This window comes from Artemia franciscana, chromosome 5 (assembly GCF_032884065.1).
Source record: "Artemia franciscana chromosome 5, ASM3288406v1, whole genome shotgun sequence".
NCBI classification, from domain to species: Eukaryota; Metazoa; Arthropoda; class Branchiopoda; order Anostraca; family Artemiidae; genus Artemia; species Artemia franciscana.
In genome coordinates, this window is record NC_088867.1 from 59,277,657 (window position 1) to 59,300,398 (window position 22,742).

General features: G+C 35.3%; 1 protein-coding gene across 1 annotated transcript in view; it reads right to left on the minus strand.

Moving 5' to 3' along the window:
• The window catches only part of LOC136027656 (PAN2-PAN3 deadenylation complex catalytic subunit PAN2-like), a gene marked incomplete in the record, with an annotated part of 140,651 nt that overhangs the window by 44,191 nt on the left and 73,718 nt on the right, over window positions 1–22,742 (minus strand). The window contains 3 exon segments of the mRNA XM_065705088.1: window positions 7,336–7,522; window positions 8,933–9,023; window positions 19,760–19,920. Coding sequence (XP_065561160.1) covers window positions 7,336–7,522; window positions 8,933–9,023; window positions 19,760–19,920 — 439 coding nt within the window.

Genomic DNA, 22,742 nt, shown 5'->3' on the forward strand with positions numbered 1-22,742 from the left:
TTCAATTGCAGGTCCTTTTTCAGATGAAACAATATTTAGGAAATATAATTTTTTTTCACTTTCATCACTTTCCCTATAAACATTGCTTCAGTTCCCCTTACCCTCAACAACAATCTCTGAGCTTGTAACTCCTCCTCTCGTTGTTCCCGTGACATTACAGACATAGTATTTCAATAGTCTGGCTCGATCTGGTGTCATTTGATAGGCGTCATAATTTCAATATGAATAAATCTGAAGTTCCAAAGGGGCTAAAAGCACTTTCAAGGAGATCGGAGAATAAACATTTCTAACCCTACATCTTCTCTAAAAAGAATCCGTATGTTTCGGTTTGATCCCCATCTATGTTCCCAAGATATTGCCGATATTTCATTTGATTAACCTTATACTGTTTCTTTTGGATTACCTCTAACCTTCATACAATGCAAAATTTGATACCTACTTAGGCCTCCCAAGACTCCTAAAATTTAAACTATCTATAATTCCCTTCCTGTGGTAAAATTTTTAGGTGGATTAGATAAAAAAAACCTTTTTACCCCTCTGTCTCCTCAAACCTGTACCCTTTATTGACACTTACTGAAAGTTTCAACTTCATAACCCAAGCAAATCCAGGGATATTGAAGACATCCCATTTTGAGAACCTCATATAGCATAATATCTTTTGAATTGTCTTTCTATTTAGGCCTGAATTAATTATCCTTCCCATAAGGACTTATAGTACGTTTAGGTGGATCAGAGATATTAATGCTTCAGCAAGCCCCCTCCCCCAACACAAAATTTCAGGTCCCTCAATCCCTCCTCCTTTCTTTTTCTTGTACTGTCTGAAAGTTTCAACCCCATTTCCCCAGTTACTCCTCAAAATATTACTGCTATGGTATTTTGATAACAAGGATTATAGCGGGGCGGAACACATGAATTCTTTTGGTTTATTTCTACCCTTATTAGAAAATCATAGTTTAAAATCTGCTTACTTCTCCTTCCCCAGCCCTCTCGGAAAGCTTCAACCGGATACCCCATGCAGTACCCGCAATATTACGTATATGCCATTTTACATATTGTAGGTAACATATTTATCTCAAAAATTACATCAAGAGCCCTGAGGGGCCGAGTTCGAATTCTTGAATGTCTTGATTTGCCTTGCTAATTAACTGCGAATAGATTATAAGTCCCATGGGGGCTTATAGTGTATTAAATTAAAAAAACAAGCTTTTTAAATGAAAGTAAGGAGCGACATTAAAACTTAAAACGAACAGAAATTACTTCGTATATGAAAGGGGCTTTTCCTCCTCAACGCTCCGCTCAAAATTCTAAATTTTGACTCTTTCTCTTAACTCTACAATTTAAAACAGTAAAAAACCTTGGCGTAAAGAGCGGAGCGTTGAGGAGGAAAAGCCCCTTTCATATACGGAGCAATTTCTGTTCGTTTTTAGTTTTAATGTCGCTAAGTTTTAAAGTTCAGTTTCAATGCTGCTCCTCACTTTCAGTAGGAAAAACTTTTCGTATTTATATTTTCCTTTTTTTTAAATAATGCTAGAAAATCCTGCGCCCCCTTCATTGAAAGTCTTTTCCCCCTTGAGAAGTTCCTCCATGGAAAGATCCTCCCACGTAACCCTCCCTCAACTCTCCCCCAAGCCAAAAAAAACCTTAAAACGTCTGTACACTTCCCAGTAACTATTACTATATGTAAACACAGGTCAAAGTTTGTAACTTGCAGCCCCTCCCACGGGGACTGCAGGAGAGTAAGTCGTCCCCAAAGACATAGTTATTAGCTATCATAGTACATAGTCATAGTACATAGTTATCATCCCTTTCATGAATAATCACATATCCCCAAAACAAACCAATTTTATTTCATTATGGAACACCAACTAAGTTACTGCGAGTGCTTGAAAAAACAATGTGCTTTTCAGTATGGATTTATTCTTTCTAGGGCTTCTCAATCCCAAAATGAAGTTCAACATTAGTAATTAATTCCTAGTTATTCTAGAATCATTAATTCTAGAATTATTAATAACTAGAGTTATTCTAGTTATTAAGTCCTAGAATTCTATAAAATAAGTAGCATTTGACAACCAGCTCGTGTTGGCTAATGAAACCGATTACTCTCAAGATAAATTAAATAAAACTGAGTTGCCAAATTAAATTATTTCTCTCCATGGCCTCTTCTGAGGATAAACTGACAAACGAATATATGAATGTCCTTCTGGATAAACTGGATAGCAAGGTTGTTGAAGAAGTAGCCTATTATAAGAATCAAATACTTATATAATTATAATTATAACTATTTATATCATAGTATTTACATTATTTTTATGTTATATTGTATTATATATAATATAATTATTTAATCATAAGAATGAAATGCCAAAAGGATGAGAAATAATATAAAAAAAAACAGAACTATATTCAAACCTGAGCATTTGGAGCAATAACAAGTAATACCAGTGTGGTGAGTGAAAAAAGCTTTTCTGATAATAATAATCTTGTCAATAATAATATCAATAATCAATAATAATATCAATAGCAATAATATCAATCTAATCAAATAATAATATCAGCCTAATCAATAATAACAATAATCTTAATCGAAATCTGAGAATAAGTCAAACAGTTCGTGGTAACGAACTGTAGTAATGAGCGACCCGGTTCAATAGTAACTGAAACTCTAAAAACGGAATTTCGATACTAGTAGTCAAACAGTTCGTGGTAACGAACTGTAGTAAGGAGCGAACCGGCTCAACAGTAACCAAAACTCTAAAAAATTGATTTTGATATCAATAGCTACATCAAAAGAATCGCATTTTAATGCTGATTTTAAATATATAAGTTTCATCAAGTTTAGTCTTACCCATTAAAAGTTACGAGCCTGAGAAAATTTGCCTTATTTAATAAAATAGGGGGAAACACCCCCTAAAAGTCGTAGAATCTTAACGAAAATGACACCATCAGATTCAGCGTATCAGAGAACTCTACTGTAGAAGTTTTAAGCTCCTATGTACAAAATGTGGAATTTTGTATTTTTTGCCAGAAGACAAATCACAGGTGCGTGTTTATTTGTTTGTTTTTTGTTTGTTTTTTTTGTTTTTTTTTTCTTTTTCCCAAGGGTAAAGGGGTAAAACCATAATAACTATGTCTTTGAGGATAACTTACTCGCCCACAGTCCCTGGGGGAGGGGCTGCAAGTTACAAACTTTGACCAGTGTTTACAAATAGTAATGGTTATTGGGAAGTGTACAGACGTTTTCAGGGGGATTTTATTTTGTTTGGGGTGGGGCTGAGGGGAGGAAGCTATGTTGGAGGATCTTTCCTTGGAGGAATCTTTCATGGGGGAAGAAAAATTCAATGAAAAGGGCGCAGGATTTTCTAGCATTACTATAAGAAAACAATGAAAAATAAACATGAAAACGTTTTTTCAAATGAAAGGAAGGAGTAGCATTGAAACTTAAAACGAACAGAGATTATTACGCATATGAGGGGTTCTAAAAATACTTTAGCATAAAGAGCGAGGTATTTAGGAGGAGATAAATACCTCGCTCTTTATGCTAAAGTATTTTTAGTAATTTCAACTATTTATTCTACGGCCTTTCTGATTCAGGGGTCATTCTTAAAGAATTGGGACAAAACTTACGATTTAGTGTAAAGAGCGAGGTATTAACGAGGGTACAAACCCCATCGTATACATAATAAAAATATAAGATTATGAAAGTTTGTTACGTAAGTTAATTCTTAAGTTACGTATATTTTTGACTAATAAAAATATTCGTTAAAAATTAAAAGTTCTAGTTGCATTTTTAAGTAACCGAAAAGTTGGAGGGCAACTAGACCTCCTTCTCCACCCCTTATTTCTCAAAATCGTCTGATCGAAACTAAGAGAAAGCCATTTAGCCAAAAAAAGAATGAATATACAAATTTCATTTTAATAATTTATGTGCGGAGAGCCAAAACCAAACATGCATTAATTCAAAAATGTTCAGAAATTAAATAAAAAAAAATGATTTTTTTAGCTTAAAGTAAGGAGCGACATTAAAACTTAAAACGAACAGAAATTACTCCGTATAAGAAATTGCGGGAGGGGTTGTCCCCTCCGCAATCCCTCGCTCTTTACGCTAAAGTTTGACTCTTTGCCACAATTCTATTTTTAAAACAATTAAAAGCTTTAGCGTAAAGAGCGAGGGATTGCGGAGGGGACAACCCATTTCATATACGGAGTAATTTCTGTTCGTTTTAAGTTTTAATGTCGCTCCTTACTTTCAGCCAAAAAAAAATTTTTTTATTTAATTACATCAAAAGAATCGCATTTTAATACTGATTTTAAATATATAAGTTTCATCAAGTTTAGCCTACCCATCAGTAGAACGTCGCAACAGGGCTCATTCTAACAGAACTCCGTATATTAAAGGGGCTGTTCCTTCCTCAACGCCCCGCTCTTTACGCTAAAGTGTTTTACTGTTTTAAAAAGTAGAGTTGAGAGAAAGAGTCAAACTTTAGCGTAAAGAGCGGGGCGTTGAGGAGGGAAAAGTCCCTTTCATATACGGAGTAATTTCTGTTCGTTTTAAGTTTTAATGTCGCTTCTTATTTTCAGTTAAAAAAAATGTTTTTTTTATTTAATACTGACAAAGAGCCATACAAGCGTGATATCAAACAGTTCGTGGCAACGAACTGTAGTAAGGAGCGACCCGGCTCAATAGTAACCAAAATTCTAAAAATAGAATTTTGATACCAATAGCTACTTAAAAAGAATTGCATTTTAATGCTGATTTTAATTATATAAGTTTCATCAAGTTTAGTCTTGCCCATCAATAGTTACGAGCCTGAGAAAATTTACCTTATTTTAGAAAATAGGGGGAAAAACCCTCTAAAAGTCATAGAATCTTAGCGAAAATCACACCATCAGATTCAGCGTATCAGAGAACCCTAATGTAGAAGTTTCAAGCTCCTATCTACAAAAACGTGGAATTTTGTGTTTTTTGCCAGAAGGCAGATCACGGATGCGTGTTTATTTGTTTGTTTGTTTTTTTTTTTTTCCAGGGGTGATCGTATCGATCCAGTGGTCCTAGAATGTTGCGAGAGGGCTCATTCTAACGGAAATGAAAAGTTCTAGTGCCCTTTTTAAGTGACCAAAAAAATTGGAGGGCACCTAGGCCCCCTCCCACGCTAATTATTTTCCCAAAGTCAACGGATAAATTTCTGAGATATCCATTTTATTCAGCGTAGTCGAAAAATCTTATAACTATGTCTTTGGGGACCACTTTGACCAGTGCTTACATATAGTAATGGTTATTGGGAAGTGTACAGACGTTTTCAGGGGGATTTTTCGTTTGGGGGGAGGGTCGAGAAGAGGGAGATATGTTGGGGGATATGTTTGGGGAACTTTCCATCGAGGAATTTGTCATGGGGAAGAAAATTTCCATGAAGGGAGCGCAGGATTTTCTAGCAATATTAAAAAAAAACACAATGAAAGAATAAATATGAAAAAGTTTTTTTTCAACTGGAAGTAAGGAGCAGCATTAAAACTTAAAACGAACAGAAATTATTACGCATATGATGGGCTCACCTCCTCCTAATACTTCGCTCTTTACGCTAAAGTATTTCTAGTAATTTCAACTATTTATTCTACGGCTTTTGTGATTCAGGGGTCACTCTTAATGAACTGGGACAAAATTTAAGCTTTAGTGTAAAGAGCGAGGTGCTGACGAGGGGGTGAACCCCCTCATATATGTAAAAAAACATGAGAATACAAAAGTTCGTTACGTAAGCCAAATTATAAGTTACGTATATCTTTTACTAACAAAAACATCCGCAAAAAATTTAAAGTTCTTGTTTCCTTTTTAAGTTAAAAAATCGGAGGGCAACGAGGCTTCCTCCCCCATTCCTTTTTTTCTCAAAATCATTCGATCAAAACTATGAGAAAGCCATTTGCCAAAAAAAAAAAAAAAAAAAAAAAAAAAAAATTGGTTTTAATTATTCCTCTGCGGAAAGCCAAAATCAAAACATGCATTGATTCGAAAACGTTCAGAAATTAAATTAAAAAAACGAGTTTTTTTTAACTGAAATTATGGAGCGACATTAAAACTTAAAACGAACAGAAATTACTCCGTATATGAAATGGGTTTTCCCCTCCCTAATCCCTCGCTCTTTACGCTAAAGTTTGACTTTTTGCCACAATTCTACTTTTTAAAACAATTAAAAACTTTAGCGTAAAGAGCGAGGGATTGCGGAGGGGACAACCCATTTCTTATACGGAGTAATTTCTGTTTGTTTTAAGTTTTAATGTCGCTCCTTACTTTCAGTTAAAAAAAAACTAGTTTTTTTTATTTTTTGCCAAAAGAGCTTTACTTTCTATTCAAGTTTTATCCGACACCAGAAATAACATACTGAGAAAAGCCTTACAAGCGTGAAATATGTGATCGGAGTTTTAGTGAGAGTTAGAATCCTATTAAACACATGAGGAATAAAAACAAGTGATATATCACAGAGATGCGACTTATGAAGATAAGACCAAAAGTTTTTTTTGCTTTGGTTCTTTGAACATTGCGAGAAAGGTTTTGTTAGCTCTTTATCTAGAAAACCGTGAGATGGCTCTTTAATGGTTTTCTTGTAGTAGAACACTGTACTTGGTCCATTTAAACAATTTAATATATTTTGAGATGCGTTGGTATCTGAGCCAACGTGAGCCAATGTGAGCCAACGGCATATGTTTCCTTTGTGTTTGAAAAGAAGCTGTAAACAACGATAACTTATCCTGAAAACTCAAAATTCCCATTACATTTAAAATTTTAATCACGTAGGTTAAAGTTCTGCGTTTAGATTTGTGGTCACTTGTAACAATTAAAAAGGTATATGCATTGTTTTTCCTTTTCTTTTAGTAAATCATGCGTGTTCTTTCTTTCTAATAACCAGTATCAATGCTGGTGAACTAAAGTTCTACCTTTTTTCACCGATTTTTTCACCGAATACATCTTTTTTCACCGATCTTGGTGGATAAGTTAGCATGAAAAAATTTAGTTTTCGATATGCTTAATGATTATCAACACTTTATAAAACAGAGACTTTGTACCTTTTTCAACATCCCTATAATTCAAATAAACTTTTAGTTGCTTTTTTTTCATTTCAACAGGTTTGTTTGCGGATTTTTTTTCAACGAACTCGTGAAAACAACAGCTAGTTATACAAGATAAAGAACGAACCCGAACACCTAGAGCAAAAGGGAAGCAAAAGATGTCTGAAGTAATGATGAACAAAAATTAGAACCTTCTAACAGCACAGGAGGGATGCCTGAAATTTAGTTTTCGATATGCTTAATGATTATCAACACCTTTATAAAACAGAGACTTTGTACCTTTTTCAACATCCCTATAATTCAAATTGAGAACTTGCGAAGTGCTTCTTTTCCCAGAAGCTGATCCACATATGAGACAGGTTGTTGTTAAAACCTGTTGAAATGAAAATGAACGCTCAATATCATTAGATGAAGCATCATCTGAACGAGACTGGACCAACTGTTGGTATATAAAAGGCACCCAAGTCTGAAAGCATAAAAATCTGTTAAATTATATTAGTTTATAAGTATTAAATGGCATAAAAACAAAACAGTTCTTGTCTTTCGACTCATCTTTGGTCTGTTCGCTCCTTAAGACCACGATTTCCTAGGATTCTTATTTTCGTCAATTTAATATTATGACATTTTTAGGGCAGTATCATATTTTCATCAGTGTTGCCACGGTGAACCGTCAAAATATATTACTAAAATTATTAAATTTTATTTTATTTTATTTTAAATTCATTGGTTTTTAAATTATTTAATTTTTAAAAAAATTATTGAATTTCGAAAACGCTTTTCTCCCGTAAAAATTGAAACCCGAGCAATATATTGCCTCTCAAAGATCATTAAAGCTTCAAAGGAAAGAAAAACATTTTTAACCTGTTTGATACCTTGTGTTTTAGTATGTTTATTTGCGGATTTTTCACCCACTTTTCATTATTTTAGATTTGGCACACGCTACTAGTAAAAACTTCATAACTGCATATGGAGGTCTTTTTATTAGAAACTGAATTCACTAGCTTTTTAAGATATACGTAATCAGATTTCCTTTTCATTGTCCTTGTTACTTTAGGACTTTTTACTAATAAAGCAGAATCAGGGACAAAAGGTCTTAATATATACGTGGCTGCATTAGTTTCCACGTAACAATCAGATTTCCTTTTCATTGTCCTTGTTACTTTAGAACATTTTACTAATAAAGCAGAATCAGGGACAAAAGGCTTATCTAAGCACTAGTTATTTTGATAAAAGATACTAAAAGCAAATCGAATTAAATTTTAAAAGTTAAATTTTTAAAATTTCAAAAGCCCTTCAAACATTATAAAAAGAGGTCTACAGCTCAAAACTTAATTGCATAAATTAATTGAAAATCTCCGACTGTAAATGCTTAGATCAGATAATAGTAAAAGTAATTGTCGAGATCAAATTAACAGAAGTAAAAGACTTTCCCTTTTAGTGGTTTTCGAAGGATTTACCTTGCACCTACCCACTCAAATACTTTTCTTTGGCTTAATTAGAACTAGCATTAAGCCAATTCAGTTCTTACAAAATAAAACAGTAAGAATTTTGGATTTTCTTGTCCCTTCCTGATTCCTTTTCCAGATAATTTGTAAAAAAAAATTTCAGTGTGGAGGCAATGTGTCTTAGTCTTGGCCTGAATATAGACTTTAGTGTTATGAATCCACCCTACATAATAATGTACCACCATCTCAGCATCACTACCGTTTCAATTTATTAAGAATCAAAAGGTATAAATTTTTGCTAAAATAATAAGTGATCATAATATTTGTAGGGAAGATCAAGTCCATTTCCCCAAACTGGGTCTTATGGCTGGGTATTATGGCTCGGTAGCATGTAAAAGAGCACATTTTTTTCGAAAAGACCTGTTTCTCACCTGAAAAAGTTTGGAGGCATCAAATTGTTCTTGTAAGTTTTCACTAAAATCTGGCAAAACGAGCCCAAGGTTTGTGGCTTCGACGTTGAACCTGTAAGCAAAGAAACAAGCACTAGTTACAAGGTTTGTTTCTACCACGATTAATAAATTATTAGTCGCAACTTTATAACAGTTTTGCTTTCGCCAACTCACATAAAATTGTTACTATCATTTTGTAGTAAAATTCGCAAACAATTTGAGGTGCTGTCGGTAAAATTTTAAAACGCTTTTTTAGTGTAAAATTTAAAATCTTCGACATGGCTATCAACAAGCAATAGGTTTTACAGTTTTATTGCGTTTTACAGTTATTCTAAAATGTGAAATGTTGTCAAAAATCTGTAGTTACATTTAAAGGTATCATGTTTAAATTCCCACCCAATTAATGTGTCCCCGCGAACTGTTAGCGGCGAGTTTTGTTAATTAGTAATTCTGTTCCCGCCAACAAACAGAAAATCGTTAGAAACGATTTTCGTTAAAAATTTCGAGAAATGGCAGACAAAGTCCTATCATTCTGTTTTTGAACGGTTTAAAATTATTTTTAGATAAATAATCAGATGGCAGTATTTTCAAATTAAACTGTATTATCAAACAAGAAGAAAAAGATCATCTATTTATTTTCTTTTTTTTAGTTAAAAACAAAACTTTTACATGCAAAATTCTTCTATTAAGTAACTAAATCTTTCGCTAACGATTTCGCTACGATTTGAGGTGCTGTCGGCAAAATTTTAAAAAGTTTTTCTAGTGCAAAACTTAAAATCTTCGATATGGTTAGCAACAAGTAATAGGTTTTACAGTTTTTATTCCGTTTTACAGTTATTCTAAAATGCGAAACGCTGTAAGTCGGGATTTACATTTAAAGTTATCATTCCTAATTTCCCACCCAATTAATGTGTCCCCGCGAACTGTTAGCGGCGAATTTTGTTGATTAGTAATTCTGTTCTGCCAACAAACAGAAAATTGTTAGTAACAATTAGGGCGGCAGACAAAGTCCTATCATTCTGTTTTTGAACGGTTTAAAATTATTTTTATATAAATAATCAGATGGCAGTGTTTTCAAGTTAAACTATATTATCAAACAAGAAGAAGAAGCAGCATCATCTAATTTTCTTTTTAGTAAAAAAACTAAACTTTTAAATGCAAAATTCTTCTATTAAGTTTCTTCTACTTCAGTTTCTATAGCCAACAAAACTTCGTACACATGCCCAGCTGCAAATTATGAATCTGTTCAAGGGAACTAACAGCAGGCAATTAGCCTAGCAATTGGCCTAATCTAGCAAATAATTTTACGATACAGCACACCTATGTACAGCACTAATTTGGAACTAGAAAAAATACAGGAAAAATCATACATAATCACAAATCTGGACATTAAATAAGCTTAAGCTAAATATTTAGCCACATAAGTCACAAAAGGTATGAAAACTGGACTAAAAAGCAGAAAACACCAAAAACTCATTAAGAGTTACCAAAAACCCTTTACTAATATAATTTTTGGCGTTTCCCTTTGCGCTGAAAAATCAAAAAGGTTTCACATGACAATCGAAGTCATTTTTAATGCTTTACAATATTAATATTAGGGTGGGGACAAGGTACTTTATAGTCATCCTATGGCGAATAACTACAAACTTACATATAGTTTTATATTTCGACGAAGAAAATGCACATCAACAAAACTAGGTGGGAAATTAATTTATGTGGGATATTTAGTTAAATTTGCCGCTCAATGATAGAATAGTGGCCTTAAAGTCAGGCCATACCAGAGAAAAAACACAAAAAACTTATTCAGAGTCGCAAAAAAAGCTTTACGAGCATATTTTTGGTTGTTTTATGACAAGACAAATAAATTCATCAGCAAAAACAACACTTACATCATCTTTCAACAATCATCAGAAAAACCCATTGGATTGCACATGATGGTTGTTTTCATCTTTATAACCAACTACAATATATTCATACTTCGACTATATATATATCAAAATTACAAAACTGACAAACAGAAAAGAAAATTAATATAAAATAAATAAATAAGCCTCAATGTAAATCTTGATCAACTTCTCAAAGTTTCAACCTATTCTTGAACTGACCAACATTATCTGTTACTTTTATACCTTCCGGGAGAGAATTCGAAACCTATGGTTCAGAAAAAAGCAGAAATAAAAGTCCTGGTTGTGTACTCAGAGCTTCAGACACAAAAAAAACTTCTCAACCCGTTCTCCTTTAGTACTGGACAGTAAAGTTAGGTAACGCTCACAATAAAGAACATGTTTGTTGTAATCAAACAGTTCGTGGTAACGAACAGTAAGGAGCGACCCGGCTCAATAGTAAACGAAACTCTAAAAAACGGAATTTCGATGCTAAAAGATATATCAAAAGAATCGGATTTTTATGCTGAAATCAAATATATAAGTTTCATCAAATTTAGTCTTTGTCATCAAAAGTTACGAGCCTGAGAAAATTTGCCTTATTTTGGAAAATAGGGGGTAACACCCCCTAAAAGTCATAGGATCTTAACGAAAATTACACCATCGCATTCAGCGTATCAGAGAACCCTATAGAAAAAATTTCAAGGTCCAATCTACAAAAATGTGGAATTTCGTATTTTTTGCCAGAAGACAAATCACGGGTGCGTGTTTATTTGTTTTTTTGTTTTTTTTTGTTTTTTTTTTCCCAGGGGTCATCGTATCGACCAAGTAGTCCTAGAGTGTTGCAAGAGGGCTCATTCTAACGGAAATGAAAAGTTCTAGTGCCCTTTTTAAGTGACCAAAAAAATTGGAGGGCACCTAGGCCCCCTCCCACGCTCATTTTTTTCCCAAAGTCAACGGATCAAAATTTTGAGATAGCCATTTTGTTCTGCATAGTCGATAACCATAATAACTATGTCTTTGGGGATGACTTAACCCCCACAGTCCCTGGGGGAGGGGCTGCAATTTACAAACTTTGACCAATGTTTACATACAGTAATGGTTACTGGGAAGTGTACCGACGTTATCAGGGGGATTTTTTTGGTTTGGGTGTGGGGTTCAGGGGAGGGGGCTATATGGGAGGATCTTTCCTTGGAGGAAGATTTCATGGGGGAAGAGAAATTCAATGAAAAGGGCGCAGGACTTTCTAGCATTACTATAAAAAAAAACAATGAAAATATAAACATGAAAAAGTTTTTTCAATCGAAAGTAAGGAGAAGCATTAAAACTTAAAAAGGAATAGAGATTATTACGCATATGAGGGGTTCTAAAAATACTTTAGCATAAAGAGCGAGGTATTCAGGAGGAGATAAACACTTCACTCTTTATGCTAAAATTTTTTTTAATAATTTCAACTATTTATTCTACGGCCTTTCTGATTCAGGGGTCATTCTTAAAGAATTGGGATAAAACAAGATTTAGTGTGAAGAGCGAGGTATTAACGAGGGGACCAGCCCCCTCATATATATAATCAAAAATATAAGAATATAAAAGTTTGTTACGCAAGTTAATTCTTAAGTTACGTATTTTTTTTTTTTACTAATAAAAACGTTCGTTAAGAATAAAAGATCTAGGTGCCTTTTTAAGTAACCGAAAAATTGGAGGGCAACAAGACCTCCTTCCCCACCCCTTATTTCTCAAAATCGTCTGATCAAAACTAAGAGAAAGCCATTTAGCCAAAAAAATAATTAATATGCAAATTTCATTTTATATAATTTATGTACGGAGAGCCAAAATCAGACATGCATTAATTAAAAAACTTTCAGAAATTAAATAAAAAAAACAAGTTTTTTTAAATGAAAGTAAGGAGCGACATTAAAACTTAAAACGAACAGAAATTACTCCGTATATGAAAGGGGCTTTTCTTCCTTGACACCCCGCTCCTTGCGCTAAAGTTTGATTCTTTCTCGCAACTCTACTTTTTAAAACAATAAAAAACTTTAACGTAAGGAGCGGGGTGTCGAGGAGGAAAAGCCCCTTTCATATACGGAGTAATTTCTGTTCGTTTTAAGTTTTAATGTCGCTCCTTACTTTCATTTAAAAAAACTTGTTTTTTTTATTAATATCAATACAGGAAGCACTTCTTTCCCTGTTTGGATTCCTCTTTTGTAATTAAGAATTTTTCTTTACTTCTGGCCTTAAATTTTCTTGATTAGATCCTGTTATTACAAATGAAACTTTTATATAAAAAGATATCTCTATATTAAATAGAATAGAATAAAGCCCATAGGCCATGAAAAAAAAATATAAAACAAAGAACAATTACACAGAAATTACACAAATCCTAGAATAATCCTACATAAATCTAGCTCTACGATTCATCGCGAGATAAAGGAATCTTGCCCAACTTTGGAACCCATAAAACACTCATCTGCACACGCTCTCACCAACCACTCAAAATAAAAATGCCCTCTACCGAATACTTCAAATCTCAAATCACTTAGCTCCTCGAGTTCACACATTAAATTTTGTACGCTCTCATTTAAAGCTCCACAAATAGGACAAAAATAAGGACAAGCCTTTAACCTTTGGATCACTAGATGCACTGTAGTTCATCCGTATCTGTAGCAACTAAAATCTAACTGACCATAATCATCTTTTTTTGTTCTGACGAGTAATATCATTCCTACGTTTTTATCTCTTCGTTTGCCCCTTGACCCTGAGGGGTTTTTTGGCAATCAAGAAGTCTTGCCAAAATAAATAGGACTAAAATTACCACTTAACTTTCAAATTGCAGACCATTACGGTAAATAGAACTTTTTTATAAGAAGTTTGTCTATTAAATAATTCCCATAGCCATCAGCATTTTTGCGGCGTGTCATACCTTTTCTTCTTTTTTTATACAGGCTTCACGGCTCCCTCACAAGTGATGATATACCGTTAGTCCAGGTAATTACTAAGCTAATTAATTTTCAGGTGTTTATTATACCTTCTCTTGAACGCCTTAAAGGAAGGATTTTCCGGGTTTACATCTACTGGAATGCAATTTAAAACACAATCAAACCTAATTATTCGTTTCTCTGAAGAAGGAGCTTCCTTTTGACTTTGATGAAACTCTTGACAACCGAGGTGTTACACACTACAGAAATCTGGGATCAAATTGAGGACCTATTGCAGTTAAAGGGGATATCATAATCTCTACGTTATGAATCCATGTAAATTATATCTGACACACTAATATTTCAAGTGCGATCTTGGTCAAATCTCCAATATACCTATTTCATTCTCCACTTGACCTTCTCTTGTGCACAAAAACATTTAAATAGTTAAGAATAATACTAAAAAGTCATATAATAGTTGGAAATAGATCTCTGAAATCCCCTGACTTATAATCGAACTGGCAATTTTTTATTTTTGCCCGAATCGACTTCAGAGGCGCCAGTGTTGGATCAGACCACAACCTACTAATCCTCAAATTCTCCCTTAAACTCAGGAGGATCGAGAAAAAGGTTTCAAATCTTGAACCTCAATACGATTCGGAAAAGCTCCAAAAGCAAACGATTAGACAGAAATTCGTCATTGGACTCAGCAACAAATTCAAAACAATCTCTTTCAAAGACCAAGACGATCAAGAACTGATATGGGGACACATTAAGAACACCTACAACGAATCAGCGCAAAAGACCCTCAGGTACAGCAAGAAACCTAAGGACTATTGGCTATCAGACCGCACCTGGAATCTGATAGAAGAAATCAAAATCGCCAAGCAACACCTCCTCTCGTCCTACGACACGAATCAGATCTAGAGAAATGAGACTTACAGACTGATCGACAAATCGGTCAAGAAGAATGTGCGTGAAGATAAACACTACTTCTACGAAGCGAAGGCCGCAAAATCTCAAGAACTTGCAAAGAATGGCAATAGCAGGTCGGTTTAAGAGATCACGAACGAGATCATCGGGAAAAGGAAAGCCAGTGACGGTCCGGTGAAGGATGAAAATGGCGTACTGATAACCGGGTCCGAAGAGGAGAAGGAGATAAAAGCGAAACGCTTCGACAAAATCCTAAACAGACCACGCCCAGAAGATCCAATTTCTATCCCGAAACCTCACGGATACTGCAAGACATCACCACCAATCCTTCTGCCGAAGATGAAATATTGAAGGCAAGTCTTAAAGCTGAAAAATTGCAGGTCACTAGGAGACGACCACATAACAGCAGAAACGCTGAAATGCTCTATGACCAGCCTTGTCTCATATTGGAAAGACTTCTTTAAAATCATCTGCTCAACAGTCAAAGCACCCTCAGACTGGCAACAAAGCACGCTCGTAAAGCTGTTTAAGAAGGGTGACGCCACCCTATGCAATAACTGGCGCGGCAGTCCCACATTATTCTAGTCCGTATTCAACACCACCTAGACGAATATCTCCGCGACGAACAACATGGCTTTCGCCCAAACTGCTCCTGTACCGACTTGATTTTCACCTTGCAATTGCTCACAGAGGAGAGCTGCGAATGGCGCAACAAGCTATATATGATCTTCATAGATTTCGAAAAGGCCTTCAACTTTTTGGATCACCAGTCTTTCACCAGTCACTTTGAAAGCTTCTCCGTCATTACAGTCTCCCCGAAATCATAGTTCAGCTCATTATGGCCATGTACAAGGACACAACCAGCTGTGTGAGAACTTCAGAGGGGAAATCACGTAAATTCCCAATCCTCTCTGGGGTGAAACAAGGCTGTGCCTTATTACAACTACTGTTCGCATTGGTCATGGACTATATATTGCGGAGCATCGAGTCAACTGGGCTACGCCTAAATGATCGCCTACTCAGAGACAATGATTTTGCTGATGACATTGCAATACTTGAAACCTTCAAAAAATGACTTCAGGAATTATTCTCAAATATTCAAAAAAAAGCAGGTGGATTCAGACTTAACGTTAATGCCAGTAAAACCAAAGGAATAGGGCAAGCGGCTCAACTATAAAAATCAAATTCAGCGACAACGGTGTAGAACAGGTTCAAATACCTTGGCAGTTCAATCGAAAAAACAGGATCCACAACCAAAGAAGTCATTGCCCGAATTGGTCGGGCTAAGAGCACCTTCAACTGGCTTAATAAAGCATGGAGATCGAGTACTTTCTCTCTCCGGCTCAAACTCCACTTGTTCAACGGTAACGTCCTACCTGTCCTCCTCTACATATCGGAAACTTGGCAACTCAACCAAGACCAAGACAGGAGAATCCAGTCCTTTGAGAACGCTTGTCTCTGGAGGCTGCTGGGTATTCGCTGGCACCAAAAAAGTCACAAATGCACATATAAGGAACATCACGTGCCAAATCCCTCACCAAAACCGTAAGAACACGCAGATGGAGCTACCCATGTCACGTACTACGCAAGGACGACACCAGAATCACCAAGCAACCATTATTTTGGCTATCCAAAGGCTCCCGCCGCAGAGGACGACCCGAAAACACACTCCGTAGTACAATCAACAGCGACCTGCGTCAATTTCATGCCTCCCTACAACCAGAGTGGGGAGACATTATCGCTGCCGCTAGTTACAGTGACGATTGGAAACTCTTCCTAGACGCCTTGCGTGGCTGTGGAGTGGAGGCACAGAAAGATCTAAGGGCTAAGATAAGGCCCGTATCGATAGAAGTAAATAGTTAAGCAGAGCCACAACTTCAAATTTCTGATGATTCAGATTTAAATCATAGGTTGATTTTAATTTTTAAATAGATTGCACAATAAGAAAATCTAAATACAAGCAAGTCATAGAATTTTACAAACGAATGAAGGCAAGACTAACTGAAAGCTAGAAAGAAGTGCAACATGCCAGACGGGCAGATCAAACTTTTACTTCATTCAAGTACGGCAAAACCGATTCAGTACCCTTTCTAGAACCAGACGATCTTTGCTGTTTTTCTAAATATTCTGAAAGTATTCTAAATGAATTTCTACGTAAATGCCTGTCTTGAATGGAAAATAGATACATAGATATGTTATACTTTCACACCTTCAGTGGACACACATGTTCAAGAATAGTGCATTTGAGGGCTAATAACGGTAAATGGTCATCTTCAGACAGAGCCGTTCCTAGGGTTAGTGGCACCCAAGGAAAAAATAATTACAGCATCCAGCAACCCTCCTGACTCAAATATAAAAAGAAAGAAAAATTTGATCGAAGTGTGAAACCCCCCAGCCGCGGCCCCTGGGGCATATTGCCCCCGGTCTCCCCCCTTTGAATGAATCTCTCTCCAGAACAGTGTCTAGTAGGCCTATGATTTAAATGCCATTGTGTAATTTTTTATAATGAGTTGGAAAGTCGCAACGAATAAAAACAATCCAAAATTTTACGCTAGAACACTATTAGCAGATATTTTGGAAAAAGAGCAGTGATTTGGACCTATGTTGTACGATGTTCACGGTCCGTCCTCAGCACCAGCCTTTTACTCCATTCACCATTACAAAATAAAATCTGGTCCCAGGGCCCTTTCTAGAACCAGATGATTATGACTGTTTTTCAAAACTACATATAAACTCCTGCGTAAATGCCTGTCTAAAGAGGTACATAATACAGCCCGACTGATATATCGGTAGACCGATGTTACCGGGCCGATACGAGGGTCAGTTTCATTATCGACTATCGGATACAAAATGTTGGTTGTCGGCCGATATACTTTTTTTATGTGCAACTTGTCCAGAAGATGTCACTAGATCTCGGGTAATTTTGCTTTTCCAATCCTTGGGGGTGGAGCCACGAGCTAAGTCTGACAATGATGGAGATAGCACCAAAGATGAGCCAAATGAAGTAAAAGCAAGTTTGTTGTCAATACTTGTCAATACACACCTGGTGCAGCAACGTCCTAATGTATGGTAACTTCAAGAACGTATATTCTCTACCAAAGGAGCTAAAAAGAGTACAATAGACCACACGGTTTCTGTTTAATGAATGTTCACTTGCGTGGTGAAAGATCCAAGAGTCAATTGCTTAAAACCATGATATCTAGTCAGTAATGTATCTAAGGGGAAGAGGGGATGTTGTAAGGTCGGAAGGGGGGAAGTTCCAAGATGTTACCCTCAGGTGCCAACACCTTGAAAAATTTACCTATTTACTTTTGAAATTTAGCTTGTTTGTCCTTATTTGTCGGCACATTGGACAATTTTGTTAATACACTCTTTAAATTCCTCCTTCAAACTTCAGACTCCAGGTGCATCCCTGTATCGAGTGTGTCTAGCATACATTTTATAATAAAAGACAATATCTTATGAATGTAAAGTAAAGTTTTCACATTATTTATTTAAGAATTAACGACGCTTCTTGACTACTAAGGTCCCTGCGTCGACCCTGCAGTGCATTCCTGCAGCGTGATTCGATCTCTGGGTCCCGTATTACCAAGCTAATTAATATGTGAATGATTAAAATTCAAAAGTCCCGCCATTGAAATTTGGATTTGAATAATCAATTTAAATAAATATCTTACAATTCTTTCAATCAGATTTTCACGTATTTGCGTTTTTGTAACTAAACCAAGTACTCTGACCCAATGTTTTTATTATTTATCACTTCCACAATTATCCGCGATTTTTTTGTGTGCACAGAAGCCGCTGATCAGAAAAGGTAAAAAAATAAAAAAATTCTAGTAAATGGCAACCCACATGGCCGCTTAGACTTTAGGTAACGTTTTTTCCCAGAGGGAAATTTATCAACAAATTATATCGGTGTCGTATCGGTGTGATACCAATATATTTGCATCGGTATTGAACCCCAAAAGTCCATATCGGTCGGGCCTAAGACTGAATAAGCTGATTCCCAAAGTTAATTGAATCCAAGCAGAGAAGAAGGAATTTCGGACATTCATCATTCATACACACACACACACGCGCACACACACACACACACACACACACGCACACACGCACACATACGCACACACACGCACCATGCACACACACGCACACACACACGCACACACACACCCATACACACACATACACACACACACACATACACACACACACACATATATATATATAATATATATATATATATATATATATATATATATATATATATATATATATATATATATATATATATATATTATATATTTTATATTATGAAAATATATAAAATTCCATTGTAATAAGTTTTCAGCAGATTATGTTTTTACACTTCTAGTTGGCACACATGTTCGGGGATAATACATTTCCGTATACATTTAGCAAAATTGTATTATTAACCCCTTTCAAATTAAACTCTCATAAAGTGCTGATGATCATATTAGAGTTGACAAAACATTTCAGCACTCATTTTTTACACTAAATCTTTCAGGTCAGGCAAGAACGGTGACTGCGCCGTGGCAGAGAGTGTTTCCGCTACAAGACTGCCATTGACCGAAAAGTGACGGACATAACTTTTGCAAGAGATTCGTAAGTTAGAGCTATTTCACGATACCAGTAATGCTGCTATGATATGTAAGTATTAATACCAATTCTTACACAGGGAAAGAACAGCTTCAGAAACCGATTTTCCTTACATCGAAAGAAAAGATAAAAAATATCATCAAAATATTAAACTTAAGGACAAACATTTGAGGATGCTTTGAAAAAACATCAATTCTTATTGAAAACCAGACTAAATTTTGAAATTTATTAGAAGTAACAAGATTAGGATGCCTAATGGAAAAGAAGAATAATAGAACTGTTAAAAAATATTTTGAATATGAATTTTGTGTATTCATAAGAAAAATCCTTGCCAATAAACTAGCCAGTATTTAAAACGAATCAAAAGGTTACAGCTGAAAAAATTGCTTTCAAAAACTTTTAAGGCAAATTCAAACAAAAAGCCAAAAATAGGGCTTGAATTTGACCCTACTTACCTAAACGTCCGAAGAAAGTTCGTCGGATATACTGGTGCATTCCCTGGTGGCGTTTGATCTAGCATGTGAAAAAGGAACGACAGCTCACATTTAAGGCAACTTTCTTCCTTACAAAGATGGGAAAGGGTATGGTATCGAATGGTTGGGTGGTAATACAACATCTAAAACGAAAGAACAAATGGAGTAAGTATGTACAACGAGTTCCATCTTCCAATGCAACTCACGCCATCTCGATATCCACCAAGAGAAATATCAATCAATCAATCAATCAGTTTATTTATAACCCATCTACAAAAAAGAGGGCGGAACGCCTTTAAGATGGAGTAATAAGAGAAAAAGAAAAGAAAAAAAAGCTACAAATAAATACAAATCATCACAAACAAACAATTAAATAAGTAATGCTAACCATGGGTGAGACACTATTGACATAGAAGAACGAAAATCATGAAGCCTTTTATAGTCACTAATTGCATCTCCTAATTAACTGACAACAACACGATTGGACTTGAGACCTTACTTCGAGGTTAGATCGCAGTATGAGTAATATCCTATGCAATCTACTAGTTTCCTACAGGTGCGTCACGAGTGAGAGTGACACAGGTGGCGAAAACACAAAATATGTATTTATTTTCGCCCATGTAATAAACTGCTGAAAAATGAATCATATAACGATTTTAAATACGTTTAATTGAAATGTCCAAATTGAATCTTATTCATTGGTCTTTTTACTCTCAGCAATTTTACATTTAATAACGCTATAAAAGAGAAAACGTTTAAAGTATATTTTGTCCTAGTAAAAAACCAATGACGTTGTAGTTTTAGTACGGTCTTAGCCCTACTCCTGTTTGCAGTAATCTCTGTTCTTTTTCAATTTATCTTGATTATTCATTGTAATTTCAGTTCGTTTTTCGTCTGATTTATTTATTGACTAAGCAAGAGCTATTATTTACCTGTATTTCTATGTCTTTAGTTTAGCGTGGCTCCTTATTATTTTTTTTGAAAAACTTCTTTTGTGGAACTCTTTTAAAATTAATTTCAGTTTAATTTCTGTTTTTAGTTGACAACGTTTTTTATGGTTAATAAAAGGAATTTCTGCAAAGCTTTTTCAGCTGTTCTCCTTAAGAAGCAAGATTTTGGCTTGCTATATATATTTTGGACAATATTTAGCAACAAATTTAAAGATAGTTATACTATGTAACTTTGGATAAATAGGTAGGGAGAATATTATTCACAAATGGAGTGAAAACTAGCATATTTTCTGGGTTTCTATCAGGTTAGAACCCTCCTGACTTTCATCAGGTTGCAACCAAGAGCATAACCAAATATTGAGCCACACCTTTCATTGTAAGAATATTATTATATTTACATTATGTTTCAGGTTATCTGATTGTTTGTTTTGACAAATAATCCTTGACAAACGTCCTATTAATAACATAGATGCCCATCCTTTTTGTTACCTTAGTTTAAGTTCCCCCCTTAACATTCCCTGAAAGTCTCAATATATTGCCCTTAGCGGTTCCTAAGATTTTGCACGTATGCCCTTTTGATAAACTGAATACACTTATTTAGTTCATCATCCCACTCAACAAACCCTGAAAGTTTTAATTTAATGAAATTCAATAGCTTTTATTCCAGCCAAAAAACTGTAAAAAAAAGAAAAAAGAAAAACAAACCAAAATGAATAACTGAAAAAAAATTAAGTAAGAACAAGCAAAATTACAGAGAAAATAGCCTAGCCAGAATCATGAAGCTCACAGTTTTTGGCATTTTGGCAAAGAAAGGTGTAAAAGTGAGGCACATAATGCATCGACAAGCTCACTCTCTGATCACAAAAGTAGAGTGTAGATAGTTAAGAACTTAAAAACAAATTCAGCACACGGGCCAGTAGCATTAAAATAACAAGGCAGTTTCTGCAGAAGAGGTTGTGTTCACTTTACCTCACCACAGTCTGACAATAAACAGAGACAAATTGAAAACAATGGTCCAGCAAACAGGAAAAGGAAAGTTCTTGACCTCAACTGAGCAGTAGATTTCCTCTGAGGTAAATTGATCTCTGAGTGAATGTGAGCCACAACAGTCTGACAATAAACAAGAGACAATTGAAAACAATGGTACAGCAAACAGGAAAAAGAAAATTCTTGACCTCAACTGAGCAGTAGCAGAGCAGTGGATTTCCTCTGAGTTAAACTGATTTCAAAGTGAATGTGAGTATTGTCAAGCAGATGCTTACTAAAGATGAAACCTAGGTGACGGAGGTAATTCACCAATCTCAGATTATCTCCGCATAGTTATTACAGATTATTCCGCAACAGGCGGAAACAGTGGCATCAAAAATTGCCGCAGCCGAAAGCATACACATTCAGCCTCGGAAAAATCATAAGAAACATCGTGATCAGCAGCAAAATTCCCACAGATCTCATGCGAAATGTTAAGAATATTAGGACATGCAGCCAATATTAACAGGTTATCAGCAGAACTGAATTTACTCGCGCAGAGTCAGCCAACACGGCACCCAAGTCTACTAGCAGTAAGATGCTTATTGAGATCTTCACAATAAATCGAGGAAGGAAAAGCAGATAATAAACTACCCTGGTGAACAGCGTTTCCTGCAGAAAAAGAAAGACTCAAATCAGAACCTCAAAGAATCAAAAAGGATTGTCTAATAAACCAAAAAGAAAGAACTTTTAAGTAAGATGGCGGGGCACCGCAATCTTTCAGAATATAAATAAAAATTTAACGGCTGATACAATCGAATGCCTTAGGCACATCTATAAGGCAGGCGTAATCAAACATAGAAAATAAGAAACAGCATCCAATAGCGCCATAAAGTGCGATAATCATAATCTCTGCTGAAACACTTTTCTTATAGGCAAACTGACTGCTACTTGCTCGTAGAAAATATTCCACTCGAAAACAAAGAACAACAGACGTTTAAGTAATATTGACATTGTCAATGATAATGCGATTGGCCAAAATTGTCCAC